At 41.4% G+C, this 14,727-nt stretch overlaps 3 protein-coding genes across 3 annotated transcripts in view; 1 reads left to right on the top strand and 2 right to left on the bottom strand.

The window, feature by feature from the left end:
• Positions 1-1,003, bottom strand: part of LOC144660740 (uncharacterized) — a 51,987-nt gene extending 50,984 nt beyond the window's left edge. The window contains exon 1 of the mRNA XM_078521476.1: positions 1,000-1,003. The gene's annotated coding sequence lies outside the window, so the exon portion shown is untranslated. The remainder of the gene's footprint in view (positions 1-999) is intronic.
• A 2,316-nt stretch (positions 1,004-3,319) lies between these two features.
• On the top strand, positions 3,320-14,272 carry LOC144659196 (uncharacterized). The gene is made up of 4 exons (XM_078519632.1): positions 3,320-3,399; positions 3,886-3,957; positions 4,590-4,661; positions 14,167-14,272. Exons 1-4 carry the CDS (start codon positions 3,320-3,322, stop codon positions 14,270-14,272), a joined length of 330 nt encoding a protein of 109 aa, XP_078375758.1.
• On the bottom strand, positions 10,456-12,395 carry LOC144659932 (uncharacterized). Its single transcript, XM_078520464.1, has one exon. It carries the CDS (start codon positions 12,372-12,374, stop codon positions 10,680-10,682), a length of 1,695 nt encoding a protein of 564 aa, XP_078376590.1. The 5' UTR covers positions 12,375-12,395; the 3' UTR covers positions 10,456-10,679.
• Positions 14,273-14,727: the final 455 nt, after the last annotated feature.

The raw sequence follows: 14,727 nt of genomic DNA, 5'->3' as shown, positions 1-14,727 counted from the left end.
CACTCCTCTCCACGTGGGAAGGAGTGTACGATCACCCCTTAAAACGACTAAATTCGGCCTTTTAACATGATTTGCTTCTCAGTTCTTTCTGAGGGGGGCTGTTTTATACTGAGGCATTATGTATTGAATAGAGCCGTAAGATTCTGGCCAAGGACGTGTTTAAAGGTCATTGGTCTGCGCTCCGTTGTTTCCTGTTTGTTCAGTTGACACCTCTAAATCTGTACTTTGCACATGTTTTGCTAGTTTATTTATTTCAAGATACGCTTTAACTCCCAAAATAGTCGCCCTGGATCTGAACAGTGTTCTGCGAATTTGTTTACTACTTGCAATTTATTTATGCCGGGACCGGCTTTTAATTATTATTTTTTACTGTTGAGTCCGAAAAGGCAGCACGACTACAAGCAACACAACATTTTTAAATGAACAGTATAAGATCGATTCATACAACTCACACGAAAATCTCTCAGACCTCGCTACCGCTTGTCAGAGGCCAGTAGGTGCTTCATGTTACTACATCTTTTTTTTTTTTTTTTAACTTAACTAAAATGTCAATAGGCACACCACTGTTTTCCAGTGTTCTAAATGAATACTAATCTTAACATTGTCCAATAAGTCTTACCGGTCTTCTTAGAGCTCCTTTAGGTCTAAGGCGGGTCAGCAGCGGTTCAGGCTGTAAGGGCTAATTTACTGCTGGTTGGTCCTCAGGGACAGACAGTTCTCCGTATTCTTCTTGGCTGGCTCCTGGTGTTGAAAGAACGTCTGGGCTCATCTCTCTTGTTGGCGTTGGCCCGCAGACCTCATAGCCCTCATTCAGGGGTGAGACTGGAGGTCTTCCCTCAGGATCTCTTCGTGTCATCCGCTGGTTCCTTCATACTTGGCTATTTGAGGTCTATATGACTACAGACCTTGGAGATTCGTGTTGCTTAATTACTGTCAGAAATCAAACACGGTCAACAGCTCTTCTCCTTCTCCTTCTCTGTCTCTCTGGTCATATTGAACATCCCCTGCTCCAACAAGATCTCTGTCGGGTTTTGAAAGCGTCCCATATGGCGACTTTGTTGATTGCCTCAGGCATCACAGAGACTTGTGCTCCTGTGACAGTGCACGATGTCAGCATGTCTTGGTCTTGGCTCTTGAGCTTGACATGCCATACGGGGTCGGACTTACCGGTTTGAGGGATTGCAGCTGGTTCTGCCATGGAAGTATTGGGACAAGTGGATGTGGTTACACCTCCTACGAATGTGGGGCTAAAGTCATCCACCGTTTCGAGAACTTGGTCGACTGTTTTTACAGGTACATTCTTGCAAATGATAGGGAAATGTCCCATTTTATTGCACTTGCTGCATCGTGTATCTCCGGCTGGGCAGTTCCTCATTCCAGGGGGATGTCAGCGGTTGCAATAACCACAGTTCCGGCCACTTGTTTGGAAAGGCTTCCTCTTAGAGTCTCGCTGGTTCATTGACTCTGTATCTTGATCAGTGTTAGGGTCTGGCCTGTTACCTCGCAGTGTGACACTCTCAATCTCTGCAATTTTTGATTCTCGTAACTCGCGTGTTGTTGCTTTCTTCAAAGGCAGGGTCTTCACCGCCTTTTCGAGTGAAAGGGCTGCTCCATCGTCATAGAGTTTCAGCTTGTAATTGTCTTCCTTGTAGGAAAAGGTAAGTTTGTCTTTAACTGCTTGTTCGTGGGAACTGGCTTGAAACTTGCACTCGGTAGCTCTTTCTTTGACAGTCACGACCCACGAATCGAGGGTCTGCGTCAGCTCGCGTTTAAAGTAAACCCAAAATGTCTCTCGCAGCATGAGTTAAGGGTCCCGTTTCTGAAAGTATTCATCAGACTTTGCCATAATGGTCGCGTAGTTGTCGGGATTTTCGACTGGGAAGTTTGTCTCCTCCTCCTCCTCCTCCTCCTCCTCGGCTAAATAGGTGAAATCTGAGGAAATTTCCAATCACGGCTCGCCGATGTGGTTTAATAGCAGCCCCACTTTCATTTCATCGGGTGTCTTTGAAACTACAATTGCCTTGAGCTAAATTTCTAATTTTTCTTTCCATTTCCCCCACCGGTGAGCAGGATTTTCCGTCGAAATTTTCAGCGGTTCCGGTGGTCTGGCGAATGGCACGCTTTCCGCCATTGTTTGAAACCACGTGTGTAGGAACCGCGTGTAGTTTGACCGATCATCTCCGACTGGTTTGATATCAGCAGCTGCAGGCTAATAGGAAGATCTCGCTTCTGGCACCATGTTGAGTCCGAAATGCAGCAAGACAACAAGCAATACTACATGCTTTAATGAAGAGCATACGATCGATTCATACAACTCACACTAACAACTCTCAGAACTCGCTACCGCTGGCCAGCAGTCACTAGGTACTTCATGTTACTACATTGACAAGATGTATTTTTATCTTATCAGGGATTTATATCTGTTCGGCTTCGCTAGAGACTATTCCAGTTTACTTTAAAAAACTGAACATTGTTTTCAGAGTTACATTCTCTGTTGTAAAGGCTATGCTTCTTGCATTATTTTTCATCGAGCGCTTTGTCTTGAGCTTGCATTGCGTCTCCAGCATATTTTATGGTGTCGACAAAATTGAGATGTCGATAAGACCTGTCAACAATCAGTGATTTAACCAATCAGTGGTTGCACTAGAATCTCGTGCACTGCGGGTGCTTGGAACGGCGGAAAAAAAAATTGTCTGCAGGCTCCCCCGTTTTTATTCCTCCCCAGTCCCTTCTCTGATCGGGAGCCTGTTCGCAGTCAACAACCGACTAGTAAACGTAACTAAATATGTGGAGACAATTGGGATTTCTCTCTTCAGCATAGCATAAATATAACGAGGCATTTTAACAACGCGAACAAAATTTACCCATAATAAAATTGACGCGAATTTAGGAAAAGTCCAGGTCAAATGCGTATAGTAAAAAGTTAACATACATAAAATTAAGGCGATTTTTTTAAATCCGCGTTAATAACATGTATCGTTAATGTCCTATAATAAGGTAGGTTTACAGGAGACTTTTCTCTTTGACGATTACACAAAAAATGAACGGAAAAAAAAGTGTGCATGAAACTATTTAAGGTATCAAAGTTTAAATCCTCTGCATTTAAACATAGTTCATAATTTGTCTGTAATTTGTCAGGTTTGTTACATCTAACAACATCGAAAATATACCTGAGAGACTATTTGTCAATATGACACGTTTAAAAAATCTGTAAGTGATTTAGTTTTTTGTAAATGAGAAACTTGGAGACTGCCATTTCATGAATAGTTGCGACTACAGATTTAAATTTGGTGTTCACCTACCAACGGTTACTCTCATCATGTACAGATATCTTTCCAGCAACAAAATTCGATATTTGCAAAAGAATGTGTTCTGCTGCTTGACAGAGTTGCAATATCTGTAAGTATCTAAAAGCAAAATTGTATTATGATAAACATTTTGGAGACTAGACTGAAGGATGTTGACTACGACTTTTTGACCACGGGCAATATAGCTAGTTGGATTTGTGTAGGCTGTTTTAACGCTTTTATAGTAAAACTCGGTTAATTCGCATACTCCTACTAGGTAAAAGTTATGTTTAATTTGAGTGTTGAGTATGCAAGAAAAACCACTTACTTTCCGGTGTAATAAATCTTTACTTAAAGTACGTAGAAGAGCCATGTCATTATACAATCGCAGAGTAGACAAAACTCGTTAAATACTCTAGCTTTATAATTCCTCTGGGTTCCTCGAATGCTCCGCAAGGAAAATGCATTGCATGGACTTCCACATCGGTATAAGACGAAGAAATGTACCCGATGTAACTTAATCAGAGATGAGTTTATATGTATGTATTTGTCCACAATAAACCAAAATAAAACTAAAATTGTTATCTGTGGTTGCTAGATATCTGCAAGGTAACTTGATAGCATTTGTTTCAAACGAGTCATTTCCAAACACCGACAAACTTCAAGTGCTGTACGTATTATAACGTGACTTGCCTTTGAATCTTACAATAGATAAATTAGGAAAAAAAAAACAGGGAAAAAGCAGAAAAACAAACGAAAAACAACATATTTAATGCCAGTATAATGGACCAGAGTATAAATTTCTTGTGTATGTAAAAATGAAACAAAGCAGGTATAATAGCTAGTACAATTGGGTCTCTGTGTTACCTATTTACTATGAAGCATTAAAAGGGGCTAAATGACTTTTTGGTGGGAGAGGTTTAAGCATGTGAGACGTATTTTTAGATAGATTGTAATTTTTTTACGTCTTGCCTTGGTTGGTGATTGTCATCACGGACACTCAAGTCATATACTTGGATATATAGTTAGTATTAGAGTGCTACTATCGCATTTTTTTTCTTAATCTCTCGCAGGTTGCATTGAGCTATCCTATTTAATTTCCCACTTTTACTTTGCGTGGGTATTACGTAAACATTACACCGCCACCAAAATTTAATGCGCAAAGCAACAATGGCTGGTGGCATATGCATTACTAAGAGAGGTATCAAATTCGATCCACACTGGCAGAACAACCCCCTCCACCATGTCTTCCATTTTCCCCAGCAAAAGGTGCAAATTTAAGACTTTATTTGTTCTCACTAGAAATATGGAGTATAACATGATCACCTTTGTATCAAAAGAGACATTTGCAAATTCTCCCAATCTTCGTTATCTGTATGTATCGCAAATTAACTATGTGTCCATGTTTATGCCAAATATGTTAATGTGGGGAGCCGAAAGAAAAATCAATAATAATACCAGTAATATTCAAAAGCACTGAACCATACAGGCTGCAATTATTCAACCCTCTTTTTGCATAAATTACCTACAGCCGACATTACTGATTTCGGTTTTATCTTTGATACGCTTGATTGTATTCAGTGATAAAAAGCACTTACAAATTAGCCCTTAGCAAAAACGTTTGTAAAATTCTATATCTTTCTCCTCCACTTCCACCAGCACCACCAATTTATTGTTTACCTCCTTATTCTACACGATTCTACCTCACATCAGCCCAACATAAGCCCCACATCGGCCCACCTCCTCCTCGTCCTTCTCCTCCTCGTGCTCTTCCTTCTCCTCCTCCTCGTGCTCTTCCTCCTCGTGCTCTTCCTCTTCCTCCTCCTCCTCCTGCCTCTCCTCCTCCACCTCCTCTACCACAATGTTATTGTTTCTTTTTCCTTCTCCTCATTTGTTTTGTTTGCCCCCTTCTCCTCAATTTTATTGTTTTCCCCTCGTCGTTTCTTTTTTATCCCCTTCTCCTCAATTATATTGATTTGCTCCTTCTCTACAATTATATTGCTTTCCCCCCTTCCTAAGGAGAAGGAGGAGGAAGAAATGAAGTCGAGGAAGAGGAGGACGACGAGAAGGAAGAGCATGGGCAGGAGGAGGAGGAGCAGGAGGAGGAGCAGGAGGAGGAGCAAGAGGAGGTGGAGGTGGAGGAAGAGAAAGAGGAGGAGGAGGAGGAGGAGTAGGAGGAGAAGGAGGAGGAGGAAAAAGAGGAGGATGAACATAAGGGGGAGGAGCAGGAGGAAGAGGAGGAGGATGAGGAGGAAGAAGAGGAGGAGGAGGGGAAGGAGGAGGAGGAGGAAAACAACAGTGTTATGAAGGAGGAGGAAGAGGAGGAGGAAAACAACAGTGTTAAGATCGTTTCCCTTAAATCTTGTTCCTTTACAAAAATATTTACAGTTTAAAAAAGAAGTTTTGAATAAATCAGTTGAACTTCCACATCAAACTGGAAGTTTTCATGGAAACTGGCAGTGCGGCAAAGAAGATGACTGAAAGAGTTTCCCTGTAATGGCGGAAACGACGGATTTCGCGGATTTCGCGGAAATTTTCAGATTAAAAAAAAAAATAAATAAATAAAAATAATAAAAATAAAAAATAAAAAAATAAAAAATATTTTTTTTATTTTTTTTATTTTTAATATTGATATATTCAACTATTATACTTACAGTTTTAAAGAGAAGAATTAAATTAAATCTAAAAATTTCCGCGAAATCCGTCGTTTCCGCCATTATTGGGAAACTCTTTCAGTCAACTGCTTCCTAGTACTGCAAGTTTCCATGAAAACTTCCAGTGCTGCAAAGCAGTTGACTGAAAGAGTTTCCCAATAATAGCGGAAACGACGGATTTCGCGGATTTCGCGGAAATTTTTAGATTTAATTTAATTCTTCTCTTTAAAACTGTAAGTATAATAGTTGAATATATCAATATTAAAAATAAAAAAAAAAAATAAAAAATATTTTTAATTTTTTTTATTTTTTATTTTTATTTTTTTATTTTTTTATTTTTTTTTATTTTTTAATCTGAAAATTTCCGCGAAATCCGCGAAATCCGTCGTTTCCGCCATTATAGGGAAACTCTTCCAGTCAGCCGCTTTGCAACACTCCCAGTTTCCATGAAAACGTTCAGAGCTGCAAAGCCCTTTCTTACTATCTTTTCTCCTTCAATGTGAAAATGAAAATTGTTTTTTATAGTTTTATGTATGGTGTATTTTTAACATAAGTCGTGAAAATTTTGTGATACATCACGAACATATATGCACCGTAGTAGATGATCTTTGACTCAAACATTTTTCATTCTTATTGCGGCTTCGTTATCAAGTTAACTGTTAACTGGTGCGAAATGGCTGTCGATTGTCAGGTCAACAGATTGGCTGATCAGTGCAAATAATCGCGACATTAAATTCATGAAACTACTGTGGCGAAACAATTCGTCTAGAAACTCTCTGAAAAGCATTTTGGAATTGATGAAGTGACACAATTGGCTATTAAAAAATGTCGCTATGGCTTCGTTATCGGCTTGATTTTAGTGTAAAAATAGCTGCTAATTACTAGGTTATGTAATGATCTGCTGATCAACGCAAATAATCGCGATATTAAATTCATGGAAATACTGTGGCGAAAAAATTCGTCTAGAAAACACTCTGGAAAGCATTTGGGAACTGATAGAGTGACACAATTGGTCATTTAAAAGCGTCACTGTGGCTTCGTTATTGACTTGATTGTTAGTGTAAAAAAAGCTGTAAATTACCAGGTTAGGCGATGATCTGCTGATCAGTGGAAATAATAGCGACATTAAATTCTTTCAAGTAATCTGGTCCCTACTGAGTTCATTTTTTGGCTATAATTATTCCCGGGGAATTAGCAAGTCTGCTCTCTATAAAAGCAGAACACGTTTAAAGGCATAAATCAGTCCAAGATGCAGAGCTCGAGAGCACGTTTCCCTGCGAGACAGCTAAACAGTCGAACAATTAAGAGCGCGGCGTTGTGCTATTTAAGCCCAGTGGTTTTGGGAAAGTGTAGCATTACAAGTGCGAAGTGCGTCTGCAGAGTTCAAGAGAGTGGTTTTCAAGACGCTTGGAATAGCGTGTGCCGAACTAGAGATGCCTGTGATAGCGCACTACGAGGTTAGTTTCTGATATTGCGATTTTAAACTTGTTCAGTGTCTCTTGGGTGAGATAACCAGAAGCAGATCATTCGGTAATAATTTTTTGCTTTTTCTATTTCGCAGGCATGAAGAATGTAGCGTTCTTTTTTAGTGCCATTAGTACGCAAAAGTTGAAGAAACAGCGAGATAAGAAGAAATCAAATGATCATGACGAGAATGAAGATAGCGATGATGCGGACGAATATCCAGAATTAAGTCAGTTAGCGAGTTCAACGAGCCAACAATGGGCCGAAAGTCACGCATCAATTATAAACCACAAGCTTTGCCCAGCTGTGAGCTACTGGATCGCGTCGACAACACCCAACGGTGCTCCACGTAGCCCCCTTGGTATCCATCGTGTTCTCTTGGAGTGCAACGTGGACGTATTTATAAATCAGGTAACAAAAATAACATGTTTATTCACATTCGTACCAATCGCATTAGCTACACTAGCCGGATGATAAAAAGTAGTTACTAGCTTATATGAAGGCAGTGAATCAAGCAGTGAAAATGTGACAATTCAAAGGACCATTCCAATCATCGAAATTAGTTTTGCCTTGAATTTACGCTACGTCGGGCTCCCTTAAAACTTGACAGTACTCGGAACGACGAATCACTTGTTAGGACTAGGTCAAAGTTGCTCACCACCTTAGAACTTTAATTAACTGGCAACTGTTCTGAATTTTAGGTCGCTTGTCACGAAGGGAAAGAAAGTGGCGCAATGAAAGAGCTTTTTAAAGTCCTTAAAGACCACAACAACACCTTCATGGTGGAGTTGGTGAATTCGTCTTACAAATATTGCTTTCGAGATGAATTTGAAAGTGTCCTGGGTGAGGCCGATTCAATAGATGTTGACGAATGTGGTACCGAGAACGTGGTCAGAATTTGTCTAGTCGATCCCTCGTTCCATTCCAGTCTTTCGGTGGCGTTGGGAAAACTCCAAGATGCAAAGTTGGTCATCGAGCACTTCGGATTCCACGTAGACGGCTCGGATATTCAGACAGGAAACGAATCGGTCGTTGAAAAGGCAAGATTATCTGATAAACTCACAGTGCTTGTGAACGATATTGGCATCGCCATGGAAAAGCTCGGGTACGCTCTCTATGCTGGAAAGATCTACAAAAAGTGTGAAAAGGCAAGGTACACCTATTGGTATAAGTGCGAAGTTGAGGCGTTTGTTAATAGCTTGGCGGCCAATCAATCTTTCAAAGCCAGACTACTTAAGGACATGAAGAAAGTCATCGAAATGCTAGCCAACCCACATTGCGAAGTCATTCGACCTCTTTGCGTGGACTACGATTTGATTGAGGTGAACGAAGGCCAGTGCTGGTCAATCAAGGAGCGACGTTTCTTGGAAAATGCGATCAAAGACAAGGACATCGGTCATGTTACACCCCGAGCGTTTTCGCCATACGATCCAACCAAAGTTCCGGATCCAAAATATTTCAGAGAGATCTTAGAGAACAGCCTAACGGAAGCCGAAGTTGGGGAGTTCTGCGAGGATTTCATCAGGCTTCTACATCACAACCAGAAACGACACAAAGACAAAGTACCATGTCTGATTGGCGCTGCGAACAGCGGTAAAACGAGTTTATTTCAACCGATCTTAGGACTCGTACATCACAGCAACATAGCGACTATCACGAAGCAGCGCGTGTTCAATAAGGCCATGATTAATCGCTTCACAGAAGTGATTTTCATTGACGAAGCCAGTCCCTCAACCTTAGACATCGACGATTGGAAAATCCTTACCCAAGGCGGATTTACGGCATGCGACGTAAAGTACCAAACAGCAAAGAGCTTCATTAACCGTTGTCCAATGCTTTTGACCGCCCAGACGAAGCTTGAATTTAAGGCCGATGACCAACCCGCCATGGATCGAAGGTTAAAGAACTACACCTTCAAGAGTCTGCCCAACCCGAGAAAGAAAGCGACAGAGTGGCTTAGGAGACACCCCATGGAGTGTGTTGCGTGGGCGGCTACGAAGGCGCGTCCACCTAGTGACCAAGAAGAGAGCTCGGACAACGGTGAAGACGAACAAGAGCCAGAAATCGGCGATGGCGTCCTTAAAGCCGAAGAGAAGGATGCTCTGCGGACGCTGTCACTCTTGGAGGAGAGTTGTGAAGATGATTCGCTAGAAGAGACGAACGAAGCGGTCAGTGCAATGGAAGAAAGCAACGGCGAACCGGACACCTTGCAAGACCACCTCAATCAGCTTCAGCCGGGCAGTCTTAGACACAGGCAAATGGCCCACATTTTGGAAACAGAGAAGGAGAAGCAGAAACAGATAGACCAGTTTTACCGGACGAGAGATGTCGAGAGGTATGAAGATGTTCAGACGGCGGTAGATCAGGATGAGGCACGAGGCGAAGCTGCGAGAAAAGCGTTCGAGGGCAGTTGGTTGAGAGACACCGAAATTGAACTCAAAGAGTGTTGCGATAAATATCAAGCTACGCAAGACTCTTTCGTGCGCTCGAATGTGAAGGCGTGGATGGAGGTTCTGTGCGAGAAGCTGAAAGCTCACCACCAGGCCCTGGGCACCTTTAACACCATCGAGGCCATAGAGGAGCGAAAGAAGGTGTGTACAGCACTCGGCCTGCTCAGGAAAGAAGATCATCATCTGGTGACAAGTGTGGCGGAGCGACTCCCGGTACTAACTCGCCCAAGTGCAGATGCAGACGAAATTGTTGCACAACAGGATGTAAGCGATGAAAGCAGTCAGGAACGGAGGCTTTTCATCACTCCAGTGCCCAGTACTAGTCGTAGGCCGTTACGCCAACACGACGACTGCGCGGTGTCCGAAGCACTGCTCCGAGCAAGTTCTACCTTAAAGCGGAAGAGAGGTTCCAGCAGTCAGCGCGGAAGAGAGCAACAAAGAAACACCATAACAAAGTATCTCTCGAGCACGCAACATGAGTGAACGCAGTCTGACGATCAGAGAACGGAGAAGAGTAGCGACGACGAGATGTTTTTTGTCAGTATTGTAGTTCTAAGTTACATGTTAAGCGACGTGCCACGATTACGACAGGCGAGATATAGAATTCATGTATACAGACAGAGAGATATAGAACATTGCTCGCTACCAGGAGTGTCACAAAAAGTTCTTTCTGTTGTTGTTACAAAAGAGTGTACTTGTCAAGTCAAGAAATTTATTTAATGATGTAGTAATTTATTACTGTATTCTTTATTGCACAGTCACGATTAAATGCCTTTCTTGCTTAACACAAGTTTGAAATGTCATTGCTGTCCTTGCCTTGGTAATTAAACTAGCTGCATTTTCATTCCAGCCCTTTTCTTGAGAGAGTCCGCCGTTCTTCCGTCTTGAAATTTGAAATCGGGATCTCTCAAAATTGCCGTCCACTGTCCAAACCCGTACCTTTTTAAACCTTTCTTGAGAAAATTGTCCTCTTCTTCCGTGAATTTCAACACCCGTCGATGATTTCGTTGAATTTGCAATTGTTTTTTGGGAGGGGAGTCCCTTTCAGGAGAGGCGCTCATTGATTCTGCTGTTCCGACCGATTCTGAAATTGTTGAAGTTGTAGCGCTAAACCTCGTGTGCACTTCCTTATCCAAATCTGAGCCTTTCGTTCCTTGTAGCTTTTGCAGACACTCGTGAGCTTTCACAGCAACTTCGCGCGATCTCTGCTTTTGATAGTGAACTTTTGCAACGGCAGAACTGTGTTTTTGGTCTTCTGACAAAATTTGTTGCTCCGTGCTTGTGAGTAGATTGAGGCTTTGCGTTTCGACAATTTGACGATAGCGCGTTGGATGAATATACTTCCCGATTGCATCGAACACCAATTTACTCATGACGTCGCCCAATTTGCTATGCTGGCCTCCGTTTCTAGTGACAAGTACGAAGTCGCACTGGGGTTTGAGTAATGGCCTTACGAAATTGATGTAGCTTTCCAGCACCCGCATGCTTGCATCAGTCAAAATTAATGAGTCAAATCCATACTTGCTGGCCGTTTTGAACTTTTTCTGGTCAATGAATCCTCCGTTCGCCTTAGCTGTTTTAACCATGTCCACCGTCAAGTACTGATAAGTCATAGGGCGAGATCCCTTCACCTTTATGAATAAATACACGGCGACAAATTTCGTGGCAAATGTTAGGTCCAAAGGATTCACTTGACCCGGAATAGTTTTGCAAGTCTTTACCGTGTTTTCGTAACGAGGCAAATGAAATGTCACCACTTCTAACAGTTCTTCCATGGTTGCCCAGTGCCCTCTAGCATCCAAAGTCTCAATGTCTAGATCTTGTGTCCACTGCAATCTCATCATCTTTGCCACGGTTTTGCGCGCTCGTTTGAGGTACAGCTCCGTTGAGGACAAATTTCGAAGAACTGTGTCTGATGCGCCATTTATCTTTCTGAAGTCGATTAATTCGGAAATCGCATCAATGTAGCCCAATCGGCCACCGTGTCCGAGTTTGCATTCATCTTGCAAGTAGTCGATAAACTTGAACAACAAACTATGCGAACACAGGCTAAAATCCAGCACTTCAAAACTCAATTCCTCTTCATCTTCGCAGCAAAATTTGAGAAATTTGAAACACCTCTTGACTATCTGCTGGGCTACACGATCTTTCTTGCAACCCCCACCACTTCCCGTCAACCACTTCACAAACGATTCGCCAATTTTGCTGGAAACTGAAAATGAAGGCAAAACTCTGGCAGTTTGTACTGTGATTTCACTCGATTTAACATCACTGGCGCCTTCTCTTTCGTATGCAGCGAGTATTCCCAGATCAGGTTTCTCGTCAAAGTAAAAGAACCAACTGTGCTTGGTATTCACATGTTTTCTGCACCCTCTCTGACTTTGAAAGCCATCATGGTCACACACTTGTATTGGGCAATGATACAATCGGTCGGTTTCATTCTTTTCCAGGTGAAGCCGTTTTGGTTTGGGCGATGCTCCATCGATATTTGACCAATTGATTTTACACTTCTTGCTCATTTTATCATCAAGGTAAAATGGTCAACACGATCTCCTAGAACTGAATTTCTTTTCCAAAAAAATACGACGCACCGATTACACCTTAAGGAACTTCATTCGTGTTTAAACTTGGCAAGGCGTGCCTCTTCTTGCCTGCCCTCATTACTATTGTGCAAAATTCATGACACCCAAGATTGTGCTCAGCTTGCCCAAGCAGGTCTATGCGCGCCCCATTGTTTTTCTTCATTTCAATGGACAATATAATTTAGGAACAAAATGGTCAAGTAAGCGCAAGGAATTCGGAACCAAAGAGTCCTGAATTTGTTCCTAAATGAGCAGTTTAGGAACAATACGTTCCATTTACAAACAGGAACTCGGAACAAAACGGTCTCAAATTATCAATTTGGGAACAAATCGTTCCATTCACAGTTAAGAACTCGGAACAAAACGGTCCTAAATTATCAATTTGGGAACAACGCGTCCCATTTACAGATAGGAACTCGGAACAAAACGGTCCTAAATTATCAATTTGGGAACAACGCGTCCCATTTACAGATAGGAACTCGGAACAAAGCAGTCCTAAATTATCAATTTGGGAACAATATGTTCCATCAACAGTTGGGAACTCGGAACGAAATGTTCCTGTTTTATCTTAGGGTGAACGTTTTGTTCCTAACTTTATAAAAAGCTGGTCCTCTTAAGGTTAACAGGAACACAAATATGAGGAACAAATTATATTAGAGGACCGTTCCTAAAGAAAAGATCGGAACATGCTACAAAACTTAAAATCAGTTAAAAACGGGCAAAGATATAAATTACAAGTCACAGAACAGTTAGTTGAGCGTTTAGGTAAAATGAAAGCAATCATCGAAATTTGGTAAACTCTACCGCACTCAAAGGCTGTAAAACACGCAGTGAAAATTTTTGGGAAACGTTAAGGATGAAGGAGGAGGAAGAAGGGGAGAAGGAGGAGGCGGACCGATGTGAGGCCGATGTGGTGCCGATGTGAAGTAGAATTGTGAAGAGACAAACAATGAAATTGTCGTGAGCTCAGAGGTGGAGGAGGAGGAAATAGAATACTACAAACGTTTTTCTTCAGGACTAATTTTTAAGCGCCTTTTATCACTTAGTTCTCTCAAGCGTTTCGAGTATAAAACCATTGTTTAAAAATAATGTCGGCTGTAGGTAATTTATGCGAAAAGAGGGTTGTATAATTGCATTCTGTATGGTGTAAGTTTGAATATTTCACAATACGTTAAAGGGGCTATGTCACTCAATTTTAGGCAAGTTCGGCACTGACCAACTGGTCATAGAATTAAATGAAACATCACAATAACGGATTCAAACAGTAGAAAAACTCAAAAGAAAATCAGAAAGGCGAAAAAGAGACATGGATGGGCAAAATTTGCGAAGATGAAAACGGATTGCCATCGGGTACACTTAAAAATCGTTGGCCCGACTTTTTTCAAGTTTATTTCAAGTGGCAGAAAAGTGTTATTGTTATATGGCCGTGATTTAGCCAATACAAGACTTTTGCTCTGCAAAATTTCATGTTTAGAGCTCTCAAAAAGCGAAAAAAATAAAATTACTTAAAATACCGTGGCATAGCCCCTTTAAACCGCTTCTGTGATCCGAAAATAAAATAACACAGCATTTTATTCATGAGTCTAGGACGTAGCCTTCTATACTACTGCAATGTGTACCAGTGAAAATAACCAGTCAATACATTTCCTTTTGTTATAAGGTTTCTTACATTATGCACCTGAGCTACATAGTCTTGAAAAACATCTGATGTTTAATTTGTGCCCTCTAGGTCCTTGGGGGAAAACATGATAACTTTTGAATCAAACAAGACATTCGCAAGCTCAGCCAATCTTCAACGATTGTATGTACACACATATCCACCCAATGATCCATAATCTGCATATTAATGGCAGGTACACGTGTAGGAATGTACACATGCGCGCAGACGTACCTCCTCGTACATTCCCGTGTCTACGTGCTAGTAAATGTACCCGTACGAAGGGATACTTTGCGTACTTTCGACTGGGAATTCTAGATTTGGATTTTAAATCCGACATTCGGATTTCCCAATACCAAAACGAAATTCAAAAACGGATTTGGAGATACCGAAATATTTATCCGCGGTAGACTTCATTTAGGAAATCCAACATTGAATTGTATTGAATTATTATTATGCATGCACAAGGAGCCATGAAATCCAAGTTTGGCTTTTCTATTAAGAGGGATCCTTTGGAGAAGGATTTTGGTAAGTCAAAATACGTTTTTTGATTTCCTGTTATTGGGAAATCCGAAATCTGTATTATAATATCCAAATCCGGATTTCCCGATCGGAAGCACCCGTCACTTGCAT

This window comes from Oculina patagonica, chromosome 7 (assembly GCF_052425735.1).
Source record: "Oculina patagonica isolate OP01 chromosome 7, crgOcupat, whole genome shotgun sequence".
Lineage (NCBI taxonomy): Eukaryota > Metazoa > Cnidaria > Anthozoa > Scleractinia > Oculinidae > Oculina > Oculina patagonica.
Note: the sequence above shows the minus strand (reverse complement) of the source record. Positions and strands in the feature narration are given on the sequence as shown.

Excerpts from the sequence above, each read along its gene's own strand:
- LOC144659196 (XM_078519632.1), top strand. The coding sequence starts at position 3,320 with ATGTACAGATATCTTTCCAGCAACAAAATTCGATATTTGCAAAAGAAT. Across the intron at positions 3,400-3,885 it reads TTGACAGAGTTGCAATATCT|ATATCTGCAAGGTAACTTGA; the intron begins GTAAGTATCTAA and ends TGTGGTTGCTAG. Across the intron at positions 3,958-4,589 it reads ACCGACAAACTTCAAGTGCT|AAATATGGAGTATAACATGA; the intron begins GTACGTATTATA and ends TGTTCTCACTAG.
- LOC144659932 (XM_078520464.1), bottom strand. The coding sequence starts at position 12,374 with ATGAGCAAGAAGTGTAAAATCAATTGGTCAAATATCGATGGAGCATCG.